The sequence below is a fragment of the Plectropomus leopardus genome, chromosome 16 (genome assembly GCF_026936395.1).
Source record: "Plectropomus leopardus strain MGB_pleo_1.0 chromosome 16, ASM2693639v1, whole genome shotgun sequence".
Lineage (NCBI taxonomy): Eukaryota > Metazoa > Chordata > Actinopteri > Perciformes > Serranidae > Plectropomus > Plectropomus leopardus.
The window spans coordinates 34192154-34214669 of record NC_142191.1 but is presented as its reverse complement, the minus strand read 5'-3'; the positions used below and the strand labels follow the sequence as shown (position 1 = coordinate 34214669).

The 22516-nt window shown below is 46.3% G+C and overlaps 1 protein-coding gene and 5 non-coding genes across 6 annotated transcripts; 3 read left to right on the top strand and 3 right to left on the bottom strand.

The window, feature by feature from the left end:
* Nucleotides 1–2060: 2060 nt before the first annotated feature.
* trnav-aac (transfer RNA valine (anticodon AAC)) lies at nucleotides 2061–2133 on the bottom strand. Its single transcript has one exon. It is a non-coding gene; the product is annotated as a tRNA-Val (tRNA).
* A 1838-nt stretch (nucleotides 2134–3971) lies between these two features.
* trnag-gcc (transfer RNA glycine (anticodon GCC)) lies at nucleotides 3972–4042 on the top strand. The gene has a single exon. It is a non-coding gene; the product is annotated as a tRNA-Gly (tRNA).
* Nucleotides 4043–5230: 1188 nt separating this feature from the next.
* On the bottom strand, nucleotides 5231–5303 carry trnav-aac (transfer RNA valine (anticodon AAC)). The gene has a single exon. It is a non-coding gene; the product is annotated as a tRNA-Val (tRNA).
* Nucleotides 5304–6820: 1517 nt separating this feature from the next.
* trnag-gcc (transfer RNA glycine (anticodon GCC)) lies at nucleotides 6821–6891 on the top strand. The gene has a single exon. It is a non-coding gene; the product is annotated as a tRNA-Gly (tRNA).
* A 679-nt stretch (nucleotides 6892–7570) lies between these two features.
* Nucleotides 7571–7643, bottom strand: trnav-cac (transfer RNA valine (anticodon CAC)). Its single transcript has one exon. It is a non-coding gene; the product is annotated as a tRNA-Val (tRNA).
* A 5331-nt stretch (nucleotides 7644–12974) lies between these two features.
* Nucleotides 12975–20165, top strand: LOC148187016 (uncharacterized). Its single transcript, XM_088089219.1, has 8 exons — nucleotides 12975–13160; nucleotides 13304–13853; nucleotides 13952–14124; nucleotides 14219–14584; nucleotides 14738–15000; nucleotides 15084–15314; nucleotides 15416–15948; nucleotides 19990–20165. The coding sequence occupies exons 1-8, from the start codon at nucleotides 12981–12983 to the stop codon at nucleotides 20163–20165; spliced, it is 2472 nt and encodes an 823-aa protein (XP_087945345.1). The 5' UTR covers nucleotides 12975–12980.
* The last annotated feature ends 2351 nt before the right edge of the window (nucleotides 20166–22516 follow it).

Sequence of the window (22516 nt, the reverse complement as noted above, 5' to 3'; positions counted from 1 at the left end):
AGCAGCTAGTCATTCAGTGTCAATGAGCATTGGTGGTTCAGTAGGAGAATTCTCACCTGCTATGCGGGAGGCCTGGGTTCGATTTCCAGCCAATGCAGTTGTCCTTATCGCATACGGGCTACACAGGAGCACTTACCAAAGACCAGAAGAATAACCAGCGTTCCCTGTGGTTGTAAATGTGAATGAAGTATATGTTTGTTTAGTTTTGTAGCCTTCTAGACATTCTAGAATTGTAATATTCTACAGATACATCATAACATTCTAGAACTGTAGCATTCTACAGTTACATCATAACAATGTAGAACTGTAACATTCTACACTTACATCATAACATTTTATTACTTTAACATTCTACAGTTACAGCAACATTCTAGAACTGTTACACTGAACAATAACAGCAACATTCTAGAATATTAACATTCTACAGTTACATCATAACATTGTGGAACTGTAACATTCTACATTAACAGCAATATTCTAGAACTGTAACACTCTTCAGTTACATCAACATTCTAGAACTGTAACATTCTGCAGTTACATCATAAAAAATGTAGAGCTGTCACATTCTACAGTTATATCAACATTCTAAAACTGTAACATTCTACACTTACATTATAACATTTTCTTACTTTAACATTCTACAGTTACAGCAACATTCTAGAACTGTAACATTCATTAGTAACAGCAACATTCTAGAACATTAACATTCTACAGTTACATCATAACATTGTAGAACTGTAACATTCTACAGTCACAACAACATTCTAGAACTGTAACATTCTAGTTACATCATAACATTCTAGAACCTTAACATTCTACACTTACATAAAACATTCTATTACTTTTACATTCCACAGTTACATCATAACATTCTAGAACTGTAACAATTTACAGTAATAGCAACATTCTAGAACTTTAACATTCCACAGTTACATCATAACATTCTAGAACTGTAACATTCTACAGTAACAGCAACATTCTACAACTGTAACATTCTAGGTACATCACAACATTCTAGAACTGTAACATTCTACAGTAACAGCAACATTCTTCAACTGTAACATTCTAGTTACATCATAACATTCTAGAACTCTAATATTCAAAACTTACATCATAACATTCTATTACTTTTACATTCCACAGTTACATCATAACATTCTAGAACAATTACATTGAACAATAACAGCAACATTCTAGAATATTAACATTCTACAGTTACATCATAACATTCTAGAACTGTAACATTCTACAGTAACAGCAACATTCTTCAACTGTAACATTGTAGTTACATCATAACATTCTAGAACTTTAACATTCAAAACTTACATCATAACATTCTATTACTTTTACATTCCACAGTTACATCATAACATTCTAGAACTGTAACATTCTTCAGTTACATCAACATTGTAGAACTGTAACATTCTACAGTCAGGCAGGCGAGAACTCTACCACTGAACCACCAATGCTATCCCTAAGTCAGAATCAAGAATCTGCTGAGCCTCATGCACATTTGGCAAATCCATGTACTGCCTCATCAGTGTTGTGCATGTGAGCAAACAGCAGAAATGTTGAACACCATCAGAAAGCACCTCAAAGTCATTTGCAATTGGCAGGTTTTGAACCACTTAGTACTTCTTTGTAAGTTAGACAGATTCCCGGCCAATGCACTGAGTCTTTATTGCTGTATGGACTCAATGGTTGCACAACTTCTTTGTCTTGTCAGCCAATGCAGTTGTCCTTTGTAGTACTTAGCACAGACGGGCTACACCGGAGTACTTACCAAAGACCAGAGGAATAACCGGCGTCCCCTGTGGTTGTTAATGTGAATGAAGTATATGTTTGTTTAGTTTTGTAGCCTACGACTCCTCACGAGGCTCTACAGCTCTGCAACATGCCACCAAACAGCAGAGCACCACCACACATGTACTCCCCCTGAGGGCCACGTTCAGGGCCGCATCTGAAGTTACAGACCTCTTGATCATCTCCAGCAGCAGGAGCTAGTCATTCGGTGTCAGGAAATGTGTGATGTTTGAAACATGACAATGAAAAGATCTTATTGTTTCCGCCCGGTCTCGAACCGGGGACCTTTCGCGTGTTAGGCGAACGTGATAACCACTACACTACGGAAACTTGATATCTAGCATTGTGCTGCGTCAAGCGAAAATCAGATATTAGTCGTCCATGCTTGGTTAATAAGTGCTAAAAGCGACCTATGGTAAAAGATTGCATTGTGGCTGTGGGTAATACAACCATGTGAGCATTGGTGGTTCAATTCTCAACTGCCATGCAGGAGGCCTTGCATTCGATTCTCAGCCAATGTAGTTGTCAGTTGCTTCATTGACACTGTATCATAGGGCCTTTTATGTGTTTTATGTCAATGGGCAATCAGGCAATGACTGTTACAGTGCTCTTGCTATTGTCGGCACTTTCCTGCCAATTCAGGTACGTTGTTTCGTTTTTGTTTTTGTTGTTGCCATCTGACACAGTGGGTTCGCATAGGAAACAACCCTCCCAGTCAGGGAATTGAACCCCGGTCTCCCACGTGACAGGCGGGGATACTCACCACTATACTAACAAGGAGATGTCTGTAGGGAATAGCCCTCCACGGAGTAGACGTGGGTTCGATTCCCGGTCAGTGCAACACCTTTTGGCAAGACTGAAATTGCGGTGTCAGGTTTGTTATGTAGCACATAATTGCTTTCAAAAAAAAATTAGGAGAAAACAGCCCAAATTTCCTTGCAGTTCCCGTGTCTAGGCTGCTCATTTCGACAGGTAAGACACACTTTGGGCCCTGACACACCGAGCCCACGGTCGTCCGACGCTCAATGTTGGACTGTTGGTGAGCATTTGTCGACCTAGGTTTGGCTGTGTCTTGCACCGTTGGCGCCGGTCAGCCATTGACGGGCCTTGTCCTTGTACGGGGAAAATTAAAAAAAAATCATGGTCAGGCTGAGCCTTGCAAACACATATAACCCTTACCTGGGAGGGAATAAATCTGGCAGAGTGGTGCACAGAGAAGTACCTCCTGCTCAACATCAGCTGAACCACTGAGGCGACTGTTGATTGTAGAAAGAAGGAGGCAAAAACACAGACCCTGTCTGCATCAGTTGAGCTGAGGTGCAGCAGGTGAACAGCTGTACGTTCCTTAATATCACAGTCACTGAGAGCATATGTTGGTCATCACACATCACCATCCAGGCTAAAAGAAAAGGACAGAATAGGCTCTACATCCTACGGAAACTTGGCAAGGCTACATTCTGGAGCAAGATCCTGGTTAACTTCTACAGAGGAGCAACAGAGATTATTCTGTCTTAAACCTTGGGAGGAGCTTCATTCCCGAGGATGTGGAAGTCCTCTTTAATCTTCAACAGACGTAGACGGATTAGGGACAACTTTCAGCACTGTCACATGAGCACTGGTGGCAACCATTCATTTCTGTCTTCATGTATAAACAAGCAGGGGTTCACTCTTGATGTTTTCCTGCCTTTTCTGTCTCGTTGGTGCTCCCTGCCACCCGTAAGAATTATCTGAACCAAATTTTTTTGAATAAATGACAGTAATCCTAATATTCATCAGAATTGTTTTATTCATTATATAAGTTCCTTTGTTTGGCTCTGGATTTTAAATAGTTCTACTTTATATTTCTGTTATTTTAGTTGCCAAATTATTATTAATTTTCATAACTATTTGTATATTTTTTGTGACCATATGAATGTGAGTTACAGTAGTCATATGATCATAATAACTTGGCACCACGACGGTGGCGATCAACTAGCTTTGTTTACCCAGGCTTTCTCTCCCTCAAGCTCTGTGCAGGTCCCCATGAAAGAAGACGTTTGGCGCACCGTTGCAGTCTTGATGGGCACAAAATGGATCGGTCGTGTCCCGCCTGATTCGGCCTAGGAAGAATATGAAGACAAGATTGCGTCAAAGAAGCAGTGGTGGCTGTGGCTGTCACTGCCATGTGAGCATTGGTGGTTCAGTGGTAAAATTCTCGCCTGCCACGCGGGAGACCCGGGTCCGATTCCCGGCCAATGCACTGAGTCTTTACTGCTTTATGGACTCAATGGTTGCACAACTTCTTTGTCTTCTTACAGTTAATACCCCAGAGAGGAGCATTAGAAGATGCTGGCGTTGGTGACACGTCATACACCACACCAGAAGCAACACTTGTGACTCTTCTCCCGCTGTTTTACTTGGGTAAGAAAAGGCTTGGTCCGATCTTAAATTTAGCTGCATTTTGTGCCTGTTTGGCGCAGAAGGCGGTGAGTCAAACTTCCAGGTGTATGCACGTGCCATCACCAAAGTGGTATTGGAGTCAATGAGCATTGGTGGTTCAGTGGGAGAATTCTCACCTGCTATGTGGGAGGCCTGGGTTTGATTTCCAGCCAATGCAGTTGTCCTTTGTAGTACTTAGCACAGACGGGCTACACCGGAGCACTTACCAAAGACCAGAGGAATAACCGGCGTCCCCTGTGGTTGTAAATGTGAATGAAGTATATGTTTGTTTAGTTTTGTAGCCTACGACTCCTCACGAGGCTCTACAGCTCTGCAACATGCCACCAAACAGCAGAGCACCACCACACATGTACTCCCCCTGAGGGCCACGTTCAGGGCCGCATCAGAAGTTACAGACCTCTTGATCAACGCCAGCAGAGGCGTCATGAGGCGTCAGGAAATGTGTGATCTTTTGAGATATGATAATTAAAGTCTATCAATGTTTCCGCCCAGTTTTGAACTGGGGACCTTTCAGGTGAGGCTAACGTGATAACCACTACACTACGGAAACGTGATATCAATGGGAGCCTTTCTATATCAAAGCTGTGGGACCACCTGACCAGATTTATACCAGCAGTACATTTTCATGTTCTGCGACATGCCACCAAACAGCACACCACCACACATGTACTCCCCCTGAGGGCCACGTTTAGGGACACATTAGAAGTTACGGACCTCTTGATCATCGCCAGCAGCAGCTAGTCGTTCGGTGTCAGGACATCAGACCACACAGACATGTGTGATGTTTGAGACACGATAATGAAAATCTCTTATTGTTTCTGCCCGGTTTCAAACCGGGGACCTTTCGCGTGTGAGGTTTTCTGTGTGCCTCATTATAGTGTTGTGCAGTCTGCTGAGCCTCATCCATGTACTGCCTCATCAGTGTTGTGCATGTGAGCAAACAGCAGAAATGTGTGATGTTTGAAACATGACAATGAAAATATCTTATTGTTTCCGCCCGGTCTCGAACCGGGGACCTTTCGCGTGTTAGGCGAACGTGATAACCACTACACTACGGAAACTTGATATCTAGCTTTGTGCTGCGTCAAGCGAAAATCAGATATTAGTCGTCCATGCTTGGTTAATAAGTGCTGAAAGCGACCTATGGTAAAAGATTGCATTGTGGCTGTGGGTAATACAACCATGTGAGCATTGGTGGTTCAATTCTCTTTTATGTGTTTTATGTCAGTGGGCAATCAGGCAATGACTGTTACAGTGCTCTTGCTATTGTCAGTACTTTTTTGCCAATTCAGCAATTTCGCCATCGGACACAGTGGTTATAATAGGAATAGGAAATAGGAAACTACCCTCCCAGTCGGGAATTGAACCCCAGTCTCCTGCGTGACAGGCGGAGATACTCACCACTACACTAACAAGAAGATGTAGGGAATAGTCCAGGTAAGACACACTTTGCGCCCTGACACACTGAGCCCACGGTCGTCCGACGCTCAATGTCGGACCTTTGGTGAGCATTTGTTGACCTAGGTTTGGCTGTGTCTTGCACCGTTGGCGCCGGTCAGCCATTGACGGGCCTTGTCCTTGTACGGGGAAAATTAAAAAAATCATGGTCAGGCTGAGCCTTGCAAACAAATATAACCCTTACCTGGGAGGGAATAAATCTGGCAGAGTGGTGCACAGAGAAGTACCTCCTGCTCAACATCAGCTGAACCACTGAGGCGACTGTTGATTGTAGAAAGAAGGAGGCAAAAACACAGACCCTGTCTGCATCAGTTGAGCTGAGGTGCAGCAGGTGAACAGCTGTACGTTCCTTAATATCACAGTCACTGAGAGCATATGTTGGTCATCACACATCACCATCCAGGCTAAAAGAAAAGGACAGAATAGGCTCTACATCCTACGGAAACTTGGCAAGGCTACATTCTGGAGCAAGATCCTGGTTAACTTCTACAGAGGAGCAACAGAGATTATTCTGTCTTAAACCTTGGGAGGAGCTTCATTCCCGAGGATGTGGAAGTCCTCTTTAATCTTCAACAGACGTAGACGGATTAGGGACAACTTTCAGCACTGTCACATGAGCACTGGTGACAACCATTCATTTCTGTCTTCATGTATAAACAGGCAGGGGTTCACTCTTGATGTTTTCCTGCCTCTTCTGTCTCGTTGGTGCTCCCTGCCACCCGTAAGAATTATCTGAACTAAATTTTTTTGAATAAATGACAGTAATCCTAATATTCATCAGAATTGTTTTATTCATTATATAAGTTCCTTTGTTTGGCTCTGGATTTTAAATAGTTCTACTTTATATTTCTGTTATTTTAGTTGCCAAATTATTATTCATTTTCATAACTATTTGTATATTTTTTGTGACCATATGAATGTGAGTTACAGTAGTCATATGATCGTAATAACTTGGCACCACGACGGTGGCGATCAACTAGCTTTGTTTACCCACGCTTTCTCTCCCTCAGGCTCTGTGCAGGTCCCCATGAAAGAAGACGTTTTGCGCACCGTTGCAGTCTTGATGGGCGCAGATTGCGTCAAAGAAGCAGTGGTGGCTGTGGCTGTCACTGCCATGTGAGCATTGGTGGTTCAGTGGTAGAATTCTCGCCTGCCACGCGGGAGACCCGGGTCCGATTCCCGGCCAATGCACTGTGTCTTTACTGCTTTATGGACTCAATGGTTGCACAACTTCTTTGTCTTCTTACAGTTAATACCCGGGAGAGGAGCATTAGAAGATGCTGGCGTTAGTGACACGTCACACACCACACCAGAAGCAACACTTGTGACTCTTTTCCCCCTGCTTTTCTTGGGTAAGAAAAGGCTTGCTGCTATCTTAAATCTAGCTGCATTTTGTGCCTGTTTGGCGCAGAAGGCGGAGAGTCAAACTTCCAGGTGTATGCACGTGCCATCACCAAAGTGGTATTGGAGTAATGAGCATTGGTGGTTCAGTGGGAGAATTCTCACCTGCTATGTGGGAGGCCTGGGTTTGATTTCCAGCCAATGCAGTTGTCCTTTGTAATACTTAGCACAGACGGGCTACACCGGAGCACTTACCAAAGACCAGAGGAATAACCGGCGTCCCCTGTGGTTGTTAATGTGAATGAAGTATATGTTTGTTTAGTTTTGTAGCCTTTCGACTCCTCACGAGGTTCTACAGCTCTGCAACATGCCACCAAACAGCAGAGCACCACCACACATGTACTCCCCCTGAGGGCCACGTTCAGGGACGCATCAGAAGTTACAGACCTCTTGATCAACGCCAGCAGAGGCGTCATGAGGCGTCAGGAAATGTGTGATCTTTTGAGATATGATAATTAAAGTCTATCAATGTTTCCGCCCAGTTTTGAACTGGGGACCTTTCGCGTGTGAGGCGAACGTGATAACCACTACACTACGGAAACGTGATATCAATGGGAGCCTTTCTATATCAAAGCTGTGGGACCACCTGATCAGATTTATACCAGCAGTACATTTTCATGTTCTGCGACATGCCGCCAAACAGCACACCACCACACATGTACTCCCCCTGAGGGCCACGTTTAGGGACACATTAGAAGTTACAGACCTCTTGATCATCGCCAGCAGCAGCTAGTCATTCGGTGTCAGGACATCAGACCACACAAGCCACAATCAGATATTAGTCTTCCATGCTTGGTCAATAAGTGCTGAAAGAGACCTATGGTCACGTTGTACAGTTTAAACAACAAGTTGTTCCAAAACGTGTCATAGGTTTCCGCCCGGTTTCGAAACCGGGGACCTTTCGTGCAGGAGCCGGATATAGTGATCACTAACTTTACTAACTTTTCCCATTCATTGTCTATGGTAGTGATTATTATTACAGATGCAATATATTTTTGTCCAAAGGTGGAATTGTGGTGGCGCTGTTTCCCCCACTTTTTTTAAAGAGATGAGTTTATCTTGTCCTTTGAGTGACAGACGACTGGAGCAGCAGTGATTTCTCTCTCTAACCTGGAAAAGCCTGGGAGCACTGTGAGAATCATGTTTTTTGATTTCTCCAGTGCTTTCAATACCATTCAGCCTGAGCTTCTGAGGGACAAGCTGGAGGACTCAGGTGTGGACTCCCACCTTTCATCCTGGATCTTAAACTACCTCACGGACCGACCGCAGTACGTGAGGGCTAAGGACTGTGTTTCCGACATGGTCGTCTGCAGCACGGGGGCCCCGCAGGGAACCGTCTTGGCTCCTTTCCTCTTCACCCTCTACACTGCAGACTTCATGTACAACTCCACCAACTGCCACCTGCAAAAGTTCTCTGATGACTCTGCAATTGTCGGTCTCATCATAGATGAGGACGACAGTGAGTACAGAGAACTGACTCAGGACTTTGTGGACTGGTGCCAGCGGAACCGCCTCCACATCAGTGCGGGGAAAACCAAAGAGTTGGTGGTGGATTTCCGCAGGTGCAGACGCTCCCCTCTGACACCGGTGAACATCCAGGGAATGGACATTGAGATAGTGGACTCTTACAAGTACCTGGGTGTTCACCTGAACAATAAACTGGACTGGTCAATCAACACAACGTCACTTTACAAAAAGGGTCAGAGCAGACTATACCTGCTGAGGAGACTCAGGTCCTTTGGAGTGCAGGGAGCACTCCTGAGGACCTTCTTTGACTCTGTAGTGGCATCAGCCATTTACTATGGAGTGGTCTGCTGGAGCAGCAGCATCACGACTGCTGAGAGGAAGAGACTTGACAAACTTATCAAGAAGGCCAGCTCTGTCCTGGGGTGCCCCTTAGACTCAGTGCAGGTGGTGGGAGAAAGGAGGATGATGGCTAAGCTGTCGTCCATGCTGGAGAACGACTCCCATCCCATGCATGACACCCTGACTGCACTGGAAAGCTCCTTCAGTGACAGACTGCTTCACCCCAAGTGTGTGAAGGAGCGTTACCGCAGGTCCTTCCTCCCTGCTGCAGTCAGACTGTACAACCAGCACTGCTCCCAGTAGACCACACACAACAATAACTGACTCCACTTGTACAGCTTAATACCACAAGTGCAATTTCACTTTCACCCATGCAACTGTGAACATTCTTTATTTAACTGTTGAGTTTCTCGGCGTTGTAAATACTGTATATATTGTTTGTTTATGTCGTCCTGTGTGCTTATTTCCTTCATCTTCATCCTGCACGTTTTTGTACTTATTTATTAATTTTTTATTATTATTAAGTTTATTTTGCACAGTTATCTTGCTACTTTGCTATCCCTTTGCTACTGCAATGTTGGAAACTTCCCCACTGTGGGACTAATAAATGGATTATCTTATCTTATCTTATCTTATTTCAGTGGGGATTTTCCATTTGACAGTGTTTTTTTTACGACTGCGGTGTCAAACGTAAAGTCAAACTTGACAAATGTAAGCGAGCTTCTTGGATCATCTGTGTGAGTGAGCCAGTGAGTCGGAGTCCGTGCTCGGGTACACTCGGCCGCGTTCAGCTGTCATTAGTCACTTCTACGGATGCTCTATGGGCCAGTGGATGTGGGTATTTTGAACTTTTCTAAACCCGGAAAAAGAGTTTTCTCTGCTTCATGTGCCACTGAGCAGCTCTCATGGGAATGAATGAGGCCCCGCCCCCACGGCTGTATCCAGATTTATAATAGATCCATGCTCCATAGGCCTGGGGTTTTCTGTGTGCCTCATTATAGTGTTGTGCAGTCTGCTGAGCCTCATGCACATTTGGCAAATCCATGTACTGCCTCATCAGTGTTGTGCATATAACCGAGTACACACACACAAGCATTTATTAATTGTTAGGATATATTGTATATTTTTGGTTTGCTTTACTTTATTGTACAAACGTGAGTGAATTGCCAACTATTGTGTCAAGAGCTCCAAAATCCTTCACCTGTCACTGCTGAGATTCATTCTCTGAAATTATTTCAACTATCCTGAAATGAGACTGAGTTTCCCTCCTCAGAGTCTGTGCAGGATTCTGCAGAGTTCTACAAGAACGTCGTGAGCTGCACAAGAGGCGGCAGATAGAACCTCATCACATATAAATAAAGCTCCCAGCAGCCTCCACTGATTCTCTCTGACTGATAGACAAAGCAAAGATTTGCTCCCCAAACCAAAGTAAAGTGGGAGTCAGTGAATAGAGGGGAAACTAAATGAACGGCCAAAAGAAGAAGCTCACTTCCAACACACACTCAACTCACATCACCAGTCAAAACGCAAAAGCACAGAAGGCGGTGAGTCAAACTTCCAGGTGTATGCACGTGCCATCACCAAAGTGGCATTGGAGTCAATGAGCATTGGTGGTTCAGTAGGAGAATTCTCACCTGCTATGCGGGAGGCCTGGGTTCGATTTCCAGCCAATGCAGTTGTCCTTATCGCATACGGGCTACACAGGAGCGCTTACCAAAGACCAGAAGAATAACCAGCGTCCCCTGTGGTTGTAAATGTGAATGAAGTATATGTTTGTTTTGTAGCCTTCTAGACATTCTATAATTGTAATATTCTACAGATACATCATAACATTTTATTACTTTAACATTCTACAGTTACAGCAACATTCTAGAACTGTTACACTGAACAATAACAGCAACATTCTAGAATATTAACATTCTACAGTTACATCATAACATTGTGGAACTGTAACATTCTACAGTAACAGCAACATTCTAGAACTGTAACATTCTTCAGTGACATCAACATTCTAGAACTGTAACATTCTACAGTTACATCATAAAAATTGTAGAACTGTCACATTCTACAGTTCTATCAACATTCTAAAACTGTAACATTCTACACTTACATGATAACATTTTCTTACTTTAACATTCTACAGTTACAGCAACATTCTAGAACTGTAACATTCATTAGTAACAGCAACATTCTAGAACATTAACATTCTACAGTTACATCATAACATTGTAGAACTGTAACATTCTACAGCAACAGCAACATTCTAGAACTGTAACATTCTACAGTAACAACAACATTCTAGAACTGTAACATTCTAGTTACATCATAACATTCTAGAACTGTAACATTCTACAGTAACAGCAACATTCTACAACTGTAACATTCTACACTCACAGCAACATTCTACAACTATAACATTCAACAATAACAGCAACATTCTAGAACATTAACATTCTATAGTTACATCATAACATTGTAGAACTGTAACATTCTACAGTAACAGCAACATTCTAGAACTGTAACATTCTAAAGTAAAAACAACATTCTACAACTGTAACATTCTAGTTACATCATAACATTCTACAACTGTAACATTCTAGTTACATCATAACAATGTAGAACTGTAACATCCTACACTTACATCATAACATTTTATTACTTTAACATTCTACAGTTACAGCAACATTCTAGAACTGTAACATTCAACAATAACAGCAACATTCTAGAACATTAACATTCTATAGTTACATCATAACATTGTAGAACTGTAACATTCTTCAGTTACATCAACATTCTAGAACTGTAACATTCTACAGTAACAACATTCTAGAACTCTAACATTCTAGTTACATCATAACATTCTGCGTTCTGTGTTCCTCTGTTTTTCAGCTGTTGCCAGAGTCCTGGCGGGCAGCTCTCACTGTGGAGCAGCAGCAGTGGATCTGTCGGGTGCTGTTTTCCAGGGACAGCTAGGGGAGGCCTCGGCTCATCAGTGAGCTGAACATCTGGTGGTACCCCCCCAACCCCGGCCGGTCTACAACCAGCCTCCCGCGTCCCCCGACCCCTTCTTTGCATGTCGGCTGTTCCTATGGATGCCACACCGCATCTGGCATCTACAGCTGACATGCCCCCAGCCTTTGTGCAAAGGGTCCATGACAAAGGCTGGGCTGTACAGGACCATCCGGAGGGTCCTAGACATTGACGGCTGGTATCTCATGGCCACTGAATACCTGGAGTGCCGTTGATGTAAGAAGAAGGTCGGCGGGTGGTCACAGGGCATCATGAGGCAGCTTCCCCCCACCTACAGCTGCCAGTTCCCAGCTGTACTCACGTACAGGTAAGACATTATAATCAATTTAAAAAACATGTTAAACAAACACACACACACACACACACACACACACACACACAAATATATACATATATATATATATATATATATATATATATATATATATATATATATATATATATATATATATATATATACAGTTAGAGAGAGAGGTGTGTGTTTGTATTGAGTGACCTGTTTGATGTATTTATGTGGTGACAAAGCTGTACATAATGTTTGTGTTTCTGCAGGCTGTCCTGTGACCACAGGGTTGTTGGACAGCTGAAGTCTCGCACCCTGGCCAACAGTGCTAATCGGCTGTACAACACCCTGGGGGAGCAACATTCAGACGCCTGGATGCGGAGAGCGATCCAGTACCTCGGCGTGTGCGAGCAGTTCCTAGGCTTGTCCTCTGTGAGGGGGCAATTTCCACCACCACCAGAGATGCCCCCTCTGCCATCACCCATCTGGCTGCTGACGGTGTACAGCTACGACATCCTGACGCGGCTGGATGAGTACAAGGCCAGGATCACTTCAACCTTTGGATCCATCTTGAAGATGGATTCCACCAAGAAGGCGAGTAAAGCTTCTCACACTTTTCTCACAGCTGCTTTTACACCACAGCTGTGTGTTTATTTAAAATCTCCCTCCCTCTGTCCAGGTAACGAAGAAGCTCGCAGGTACCGCTCGACACGACCGCCTGGGCCACCAACATCGGCACAATGAGCACGGGCAGGTCCTCATGAGCGTCCTCACCTGCGCTGAGAGCTCTGAGGGCCTGTCCAGGATGGCGGCTGGATTGATGAGGCGGTACCGACTCGCCGGGGTACAACCCCCCCAGCTCATCTACGTGGACCGCGACTGCTGCAACAGAGACTGCGTGTCGAAGACAGCTGCTTGTTTTCGGTCTGAAACTGAGAATGTTTATATTGATATTGATAATAACAAGATTTACATGACACTAATCACACTGTGTTCACAACATTCAAAAACCTAAATGAAATAATCAAACAGTTTATGAAAATTAAACCGCACTACGTTCTTCTATCACAGGAGTGGGGACAGCTCGTGGTGCGCCTTGACATCTGGCACCTGATGCGACGCTTCGCATCAGGTGTGACCACAGAGTGCCACGACCTGTACCCAACCTTCATGAGGCAGCTGTCTCATTGCATCTTCGAGGTCGACCCCGAAGATGCCCGCCGTCTCACCGAGGCTAAGCGGTCCGAGCTGGAGGGGAAGCACGGGATGGTTGGCCTGACTGATGCTGAGGTGATGAAGAGGATCTCCAAGGAGGTGTGGAGGTTCCACTGTCGGCTCAGGACACGTGGGGCCATGGAAACCGCACTCCTCATCAAGGATCTTCTTGACACCTTCAACGGACCAGCAGGACTCAACAACCTGGACGTCCCGTTGCTGAACGCTCTCCGCATCCAGGACATCTGGAGTACGCAGAGGTGCCACCTCAGCTGCATCCAGGACCCACCGGGGGTGCAGCTTTACACCCAGACTGGCAGACTGACGAAGGGCGGAGTCAGCCTGCCGGTTTATCGCTGCGCGAGGGGCTCCACGTCGCTGGAGTCCTTCCACCTCCACCTCAACCGGTTCATCCCAGGTACTTTCATGTGTCTCTCAGCTCCTCCTCAAATCAATTCTGTATTCGCATTTCAGGCAGACATGAATTAATATTTGATCCAAAACCTGCCTTTTCAGGAACACAAGCTAGTGCTAAACACTTCCAGGCGTTCCTGGTTGAAGGACTGGTGAGGTGGAATGAGGACCGCGCAGCAGCGGCAGCTGCACCACCGGACGCAGCTGAGGAAGGCATGGCACCTCTGCACTCCTACAGTGGCCACCTCAAGCACCTTAACCAGAAGAGCCAAAGGGTGCTTGGCCTTCAGATGGTTAAGGACTTCACCAGGCCTGCTGAGTACATGTGATGTGCACTACTTTATTTCAACATGGTAACTGTGAGCAAAGGAGTATTTACTGAGTCTTACTTTCTGCCTCTGCAGTGTGACAGGGGAGCTCATCGGGGTTGAGTACCTGTACCAGCAGACAGGAAAAGTGCTTGAGGATGTCAGCTTGGACCCTGACACTCCGGACGAGGCTGCTGCCATCGAGTCCCTCGAGGACGACGAGGGGATCGAGGGAGACGTTGAGGACCCGACCGTCTTCGAGGCCGAGATCCCCTCCACCAGCACAGTGGCAGCAGCCCGGTCAGGTGATCCAGCTGACGCACCCCAGTCTGAGCCTTCCCGTCCGGCCGCCCCTAACCAAGATGCCCCCCCCGGGGCCCCTGAGGTTCAGGCTCCCGCTCCCCAGCAGCCCTCTTCAGACCCTGAGGTGAGTTTACTGACCACAAACTACTGCTGCTGCTGATGATAACGACGATAAGATTGATGATAAGAGTTTTAACTATAATCATAGTAACAATAACGTGTTTAAATTTTTAAAGACACTCCTCCTTTCTCTTCCCCCTCTTGTGTTTCTTCTCAGGAGGAGAACATCGACGGGCCTGACGGCCAGCCAGGGTTCCAGCGGGTCCTGAAGCTGGCCCAGGTCCTGGTGGAGGGGCGGAGCCTTCGGGGGCTTCCTGACTCGAGGGTAGACAAACTCATCGCGCTCTGGCATCGCCTGCCAGAGCGCGACAAAAAGCGGGTTGTCTACCCTCCCAGGTACCGGGAGAGGCAACACAAGGGGCGGTTCAAGGCAGCCAAGGGGAAAAACACCTCCTGTCCTGGCAAGGAGAGTGTCGAACGGTAAGACTCATTTCAAATTTTACTGTCTCTTCTCACAAAGTTCTGCTGTTTAACCCACGCTGTCCTCTCCGTGACTCTTTCAGCTGCCTTCTCGGACAGGCCTCGGGCCCTGCAACTTGGCCCAGTGCCAGCCGCCTGGTGGAGGCCATTTGCAGCCGGCTCTGCCAACTCCACCCCGGGGCCACGCGGTTCGAGGGGGTCACCAGGACTCGGTGGTCCCTTGTCCTCTCGGACTACGTGGCCATCAGAGAGACAGTGCTGGCCAGCCCGAGGCTGATGGCTCAGACTGACATTCAGCTTTTTGGCTTTTTGAAGTGAACCAGCGGACCCTGTCCCAGTGGTGAGACTTTTAACACGAAGCTCTGCTGTAATCTGTCCTGTGATTAATCTAAAACCAGCCGTGTTTGTCTTCCAGGTACATGAGGCGCCAGAAAGGGGCAGTGAGGACTGTGCTGCTGCAGGGAACTGGGGTCGTCCCTGCAGCAGCTGTAGCAGCACTGCCCCTGCTCAGAAGCGAAGGGCTGTCCTTTGTCCAGGTGGGACAAGGGCAGCCCTTTAACTTTAAAGTCCCCGAGGAGCAGCCAGGGCCCTCCACCAGGGGTCTACCACCTCCTCCTCCTCCTCCTCCTCCTCCTCCTCCACCGCCACCGCCAGATGAGGAGCAGCCAGGGCCCTCAACTGGTGGTGTTTTTCCCCCTCCTCCTGCTCCTGTTGGCCCTGGACCCTCTGGCCTTCTCCCTCCTCCTCCTCCTCCTCCTCCTCCTCCTCCTCCTACAGCAGCACAGCTCCCAGGTGTCCTCATCGCTCCTGCCCCTGCTGGTCCGCCTCCTCTTCCTGTACCTTTAAGAACACCAAGAACTACAGCCTACAGGAAGAGGAAGGCGGCCGAGGCTGCTGCTGCAGGGCAGGGGCCACCACCGGGAGCAAAACCCGCCGGCCGATGTCGCAGTACGAAAAACTGGCCACACGAGACTGTATGGGGTGGCGTACTGCGCATCGGTCGGAGGAAAATCCGTGGAGGAATGGAGAGAGGAAATGAAAAGAACTTATGGGGCAAAGCAGGGGGGGGAATAAATATCATTTCAGTTTTTTTTCTTAACCATATTTGTTTCCTTTTTTTAAACATTAGTTACATTTCTAATTTGAATATGTGTGTTTTTATTGTTGCCTTTATGTTAATTTCTTTATTATTTATTTATGTTTTTATATTTGGTCCACTTAAACAATTCCTATTATTACTGTCTGCTCTTGGACAGCAGTCACTTCAATGTGCTGAGAATTTATTATTTTTTTTTTTATTATAATTATGTCGTTTTATTGTGGGTTATTTGGTCCACTTAAACAATTCCTATTATTACTGTCTGCTCTTGGACAGCAGTCACTTCAATGTGCTGAGAATTTATTTATTTATTTATTTATTTTTTATTATAATTATGTCGTTTTATTGTGGGTTATTTGGTCCACTTAAACAATTCCTATTATTACTGTCTGCTCTTGGATAGCAGTCACTTCAATGTGCTGAGAATTTATTTATTTATTTATTTATTTATTTATTTATTTATTTATTTATTATTATAATTATGTCGATATATTGTGGGTTATTTGGTCCACTTAAACAGTTCCTATTATTACTGTCTGCTCTCTGGACAGCAGTCACTTCAGTGTGCTGACATCCATCACTGTGGCCTCTGTCAGCTGTTAATCAGCTGTTATTGAGTTGTATCTGTTTATGGCTTTATTGATGTGACGTATCTGCCACTGAGCAAGTCATTGTGGGTCAGAAAAACATGCTGCTTGCATACTGCTCTCTTTTTACTTTTCCCCAGCATGTTTTAGATTGCTGAGTTTTGTTATTTTAGTTTGGGTTGGAGGTTTCCGGTAGTTCAGTTTTCGGTTTTGTTTAACATCAGTTAGATTTGTCTTTATTTCATAGGTAGTTAGGGGGAAAACGCTGAGTCTGACGGCCCTCTGTGGGCTGGCTCAGCTGCTTTCCATCTTTTGTTTCTTTCGGCCGGGACCTCCCTCCTCTTATTTGTCTGAGAGCCACTGAGAAAGTATTTTGAACCATTGTATGACAGTATTTCTGGTAAACAACATATGAAAAAATATAAATAAAAAACCTTCAATTTGCATTTGAGAAGCTTTATTATTTCTGATGATTTAGAATACATTACAGTCATACATTAATTAACAGCCCCACCACTTACCTGTCAACCACTTGCTACTTACCTGCACCTTACTTTTAAGTAGCAAGTGGTTGACAGGTAAGTGGTGGGGCTGTTAATAGCAAGTACCTGCACCTTACTTTACATCCAGTTGCCACTTACCTATAAAATCAGCTGCATCTTATCTGTCAACCACCTTCAACTTACCTGCACTTTACCTCCCTGAAAAACTTTATAAAAAAAAAAAAAACTATAAAACTTTAGAACTTTATATCCCTGAATCTTAAGTCAAGTCAGTTTTTTTTATATAGCCCATTATCACAAAACATGGTTTGCCTCAGAGGGCTTTACAGTGTACGACATCCCTCTGCCCTTAGACCCTCACATCACCCAAGGAAAAACTCCCCAAAAAGAACCCCTGTAACGGGGGGAAAAAAAAGGAAGAAACCTCAGGAAGAGCGGTAGAGGATGATGAGGGATCCCTCTTCCAGGACGGACAGACGAGCAATAGATGTCGTAAATAGCAAATGAAATACAATCATGGCAAAAAAGGAAAGAGAAAGAGAGAGGAGGAGAGAGGAGGGGGGGGGGCACAGCAATAATAGAAACAGATGCATGTCATATTACAATAATGGTAGGTGTGAAATTAGTAATTGCACTCTGATGATGTTGAGAGAGATGATAATAGTCTCATGCATATGTTGAAAGAGAGGTGTCCAAAGGCAAGATCACAGCATCGGCGCAACCAGGACCACACCACGATCAGGGCGAGTGGGGGGCACAGAATCAGTACAGCCACAGCACGAGCACAACCAAAGGCAGGATCACAGCATTCACCATCCATCCAGTTGCAACTTACCTGTTATTTAGCTGCACCTTACTTGTCAACCACCTGCAACTTAACTGCACTGTACCTATCATCCACCTGTATCTCACCTTCCATCCATTTGCACCAGTTGTACCCTACAATCCGTCCAGTTGCACTGTACCTTGTGTACAGTTGCATCTTATCTGTCAACCACCTTCAACTTACATGCACCTGCAATTTACCTTCCATCCAGTTACACTTTACCTGTAATACAGTTGCAACTCACCAGTTATTTAGCTGCACCTTACTTGTCAACTACCTGCAATTTACCTGCACTTTACCTATCATCCACCTGTATCTCACCTTCCATCCATTTACACCAGTTGCACCTTACAGTCTGTCCAGTTGCACTAGCTGCACCTTACCTTCCATCCAGTTGCACCTTACCTGTCAACCACCTGCAACTTACCTGTTCATCCAGCCCCCCTCTTTTTTTTCTACTCACCCCTACAGAGAAGATTGAACCATATCCACAGGCGGGGATACTCACCACTATACTAACAAGGAGATGTCTGGAGGGCATAGCCCTCCATGGAGTAGACGCGGGTTCGATTCCCGGTCAGTGCAACACCTTTTGGCAAGACTGAAATTGCAGTGTCAGGTTTGTTATGTAGCTAATAATTGCTTTAAAAAAATAATTAGGAGAAAACATCCCAAATTTCCTTGCAGTTCCCGTGTCTAGGCTGCTCATTTCGACAGGTAAGACACACTTTGGGCCCTGACACACCGAGCCCACGGTCGTCCGACACTCAATGTCGGACCGTTGGTAAGCATTTGTCGACCTAGGTTTGGCTGTGTCTTGCACCGCTGGCGCCAGTCAGCCATTGACGGGCCTTGTCCTTGTACGGGGAAAATTTTAAAAAATCATGGTCAGGCTGAGCCTTGCAAACACATATAACCCTTACCTGGGAGGGAATAAATCTGGCAGAGTGGTGCACAGAGAAGTACCTCCTGCTCAACATCAGCTGAACCACTGAGGCGACTGTTGATTGTAGAAAGAAGGAGGCAAAAACACAGACCCTGTCTACATCAGTTGAGTTGAGGTGCAGCAGGTGAACAGCTGTACGTTCCTTAATATCACAGTCACTGAGAGCATATGTTGGTCATCACACATCACCATCCAGGCTAAAAGAAAAGGACAGAATAGGCTCTACATCCTACAGAAACTTGGTGTGGCAAGGCGAGCGGAATCATAAGGTTGCTGACAACGCCACCTGGGGGCTTTCACCCCAGGATATAACGGGACTTCATAAGTTACCAGTTTTCGATTTGAAACAAGGCACGCAGGTCAAAATAACTCCACAGGACGAGAGCGTGATTTCCAATTATAAAAATATATTTTATTAAACAATTATTTTTAAACTGAGTAACAGACTAAATGAATCAACATAAAAGATGTTGAAATGATGTGAGGAGCCACTTAAAGGAAATAAGGGACAGGGCTGGGGCTTACCACGACAGCGGTAACAAAAAAAGGAGGGATCCAAAACTACACTTCACCCGTGACACTGCAAACCAAAACGTGAAAAAGGAACCACCACCAGGGGAACCGCTGCCGCTCTGGGCCTCAGCACCTGTCAACAGGAAGAAAACAATATTAAAACCATAAAATCAAGGCAGTCCTCACACACAACATAATCAAAAATAACACCCCAAAGCCAAAAGAAACTATACTAAATCGCAAATTATCAAAATCAAGAAAAGAAATATTTCTAAACAATTAATCCGATATAACAGAAACTCAAGCAATAATAATCCAATGAAAAGAAATAACAAATAAATTCAAACAATAAATCCAATATAACACTGAGACACAATAATAATCCAATAATAATCAATAAATGTCTGCCACTCTAATTTAAAACAGTCTTGGTGGGTGTGGCTCCGTGGCAATAAAAGTTAGGACGCCCCTCTGGGCGCACGCCGGCAACTTTTGGCTAGGCTGTGTTGCCACAGCCTTTGACTGCAGTCAACAGGACCGGATCGGAGAGTCAAATGCAGGCCGACCCGGAGCGCCGAGTCAAAGCGGCTGGAGTCCCACGAAGAGCCACACGGAGGACAGTTACCCCCGCAGAATGGACGAGAGGGGGTCAGCCATGAGCCGAAACAACGCCGAAGCCAAGATGAACTAAAAAAAGAAAACAAAACCCAGGCCAAAGGAAGAGCCCGGACACAGAAATAGCCAGGACACATAAAGAGCCAGGACACATAAAGAGCCAGGACACATAAAGAGCCAGGACACATAAAGAGCCAGGACACATAAAGAGCCAGGACACATAAAGAGCCAGGACAGCAGCAAGGCTCACAGCGGCGCGTGACGGCCGCGTACGGAGAGCAGGATCAGAGATGTCACCGAGGCAGGAGGAGGAAGCGCACACCCCAGACTCCGCAGAGAGTGCACCACACACACACTGCCCCGAGGGAGACAGCTCGGCTCCAGGTAACACCGCGCTTTGTTTGGAGATCTAACCTGCAAACCAGCGAGACGCCACCACACACGCTGTCGGCTCCGTGAAGGAGGAAGAGGAAGCGGAAAGAACGAGACGGGTCCGACCTGGTCTATTTATAGGCGATGCGCAATTGTCTGCCACACTGCCCCTCACGGCAGGGAGCGCAGCGCTATCCTGCCACATCTACCCCCAGATTTTGCGTCGTCGGCCCGACGATAAGCAGAAAATTACGGAAGCTAACACCAAGGTCTAAAAATGGCCATTTGGGCATTAGACACAGGCTGTGGGGGGCTACCATGCGGGCCTGCAGGCAAGGGAAGATGGTGGGGGTTGGAATGCTGGCCGGCTGTAGCGCGAGCAGTCCGACGCAGAACCTGCTGACTGGTGCTGGGTTGCTCTGAGGGGGACAACGAATGAACGGATGGCACAGTGCCCCTCGATGTAGGAACTGCACTTGAACTAGCCTGAACCTCTGAACAGATTTCGGCAGAGGGACGACTCGGACCCGCAGAAGGCAAAGGTGTTTCAGGTACCAAGAGCCACAAGTCACCATCACTAAGGGAGTCAGCCTCCACCTGTTCTGATCTACAAGGCGGTTGGGCCCTAGGAGGGGCTACTAGATTCACATGGCCACGAACAGCCTTCAACATATCTCGATGGACCGTTCGTACCTGGTGCAGATTACGTACGGGAGCAACAGTGTAGACCGCTCCTTGATCTACTGGGGCTTTTAACACCTGGTGAACAACAGAACTCCAGATATCCTGGATTTTATGCCGACCCCTGGCACTATGATCTTTTACATACACCAACTGGCCCACTGGTAGAGGCGCCTCACGAACACACTGATCATGGCGCTCCTTCCGGCGACCAGCAGCAGCCAACAATCGCTCCCGAGCACCCTCAAAAGCCACATTAAGCCTGGCTCGATGCTCCACAACCCAGTCCTGTACTTCCCCACGTACAGGATCCTGAACTCGCCCTAAGAGGAAGTCAATGGGAAGACGAGGTTCTCTACCAAACATCAGGTAGAAAGGTGACTCTCCTGTACCCTGATGAGGTGTGGTATTGTATGAAAACAACACTTGAGGCAAACAGGGGACCCAGTCCCGCTTCCTGGAAGCTGGAAGAGTGCGCAACAGGTTATGAAGGGTTCGATTAAACCGCTCACACTGCCCGTTGCCCGCCCGGATGGTGCAGGCGTGAAAGCGAGATTTAGCGACCTCATACAAACCACAGAGCTGGTGAATCAAGGCGCTCTCAAAACTCCTACCCTGGTCTGAGTGCAGGCGGCTTGGAACACCAAATTTGTAGAACCACTCAGTAAGGAGGACCTGAGCCACAGTGGAGGCCCGTTGGTCTCGTGTGGGGACAGCAACAGTGAACTTGCTAAAAACATCTGTCATGATCAGGACATTTTCAACACCATTGCGGGACGGCTCAAGCAGGGTAAAGTCAACAGCCACAATTTCATTGGGCTCGGAGGCAAGCAAGTGACCCATGTAACTATGTGGAACTGAGCCGGAGTCCTTGGCAACCTGGCAACGCTCGCACTCTTGGACCCACTGTTTAATGTCCGCGGACATCCCCGGCCAATAGCAGCGCTGCCTCACCAGGTCGGTGGTCCGATCAATGCCCTGGTGGCCATGCTCCTGGTGTAACCGATTTAAGGTCTCGTGCTGCAGAGCAGCGGGCAAAATCAACTGGAAAAATTCACTCCCGCCATCAGGCTGATAGACTCGTCGGTGGAGCACACCCTCTCTTTCGACCAAGCGGTCCCACTGACGCAACAAAGCCATTGCCGGTTTAGAAACCTGCAGCCTCTCAGCGGGAGTTGGCTTAGCCCGTCTCCGCCAGAACACCAGGACTTCCCCTACAAGGGGATCTGCCTCCTGCAAGGCACAAATATCAGCAGGAGAATGAGATGGAAAAACCGATACCACACTCTGGGTTGCCGCAACTACCGGGTCTGGGCCAGCTGTAAGCTGGAGGGCATTGGGGATTGAAGTGCCTGGCACAACACCCTCAGCCAA

Bases quoted from the DNA above. Each gene is read 5' to 3' on its own strand.
- LOC148187016 (XM_088089219.1), top strand. From the start codon at position 12,981: ATGAGCGTCCTCACCTGCGCTGAGAGCTCTGAGGGCCTGTCCAGGATG. The intron at 13,161-13,303 runs GTTTATATTGAT...GAGTGGGGACAG, and splicing joins TTCGGTCTGAAACTGAGAAT to CTCGTGGTGCGCCTTGACAT. The intron at 14,125-14,218 runs GTGCTTGGCCTT...CTGTGAGCAAAG, and splicing joins TTAACCAGAAGAGCCAAAGG to GAGTATTTACTGAGTCTTAC.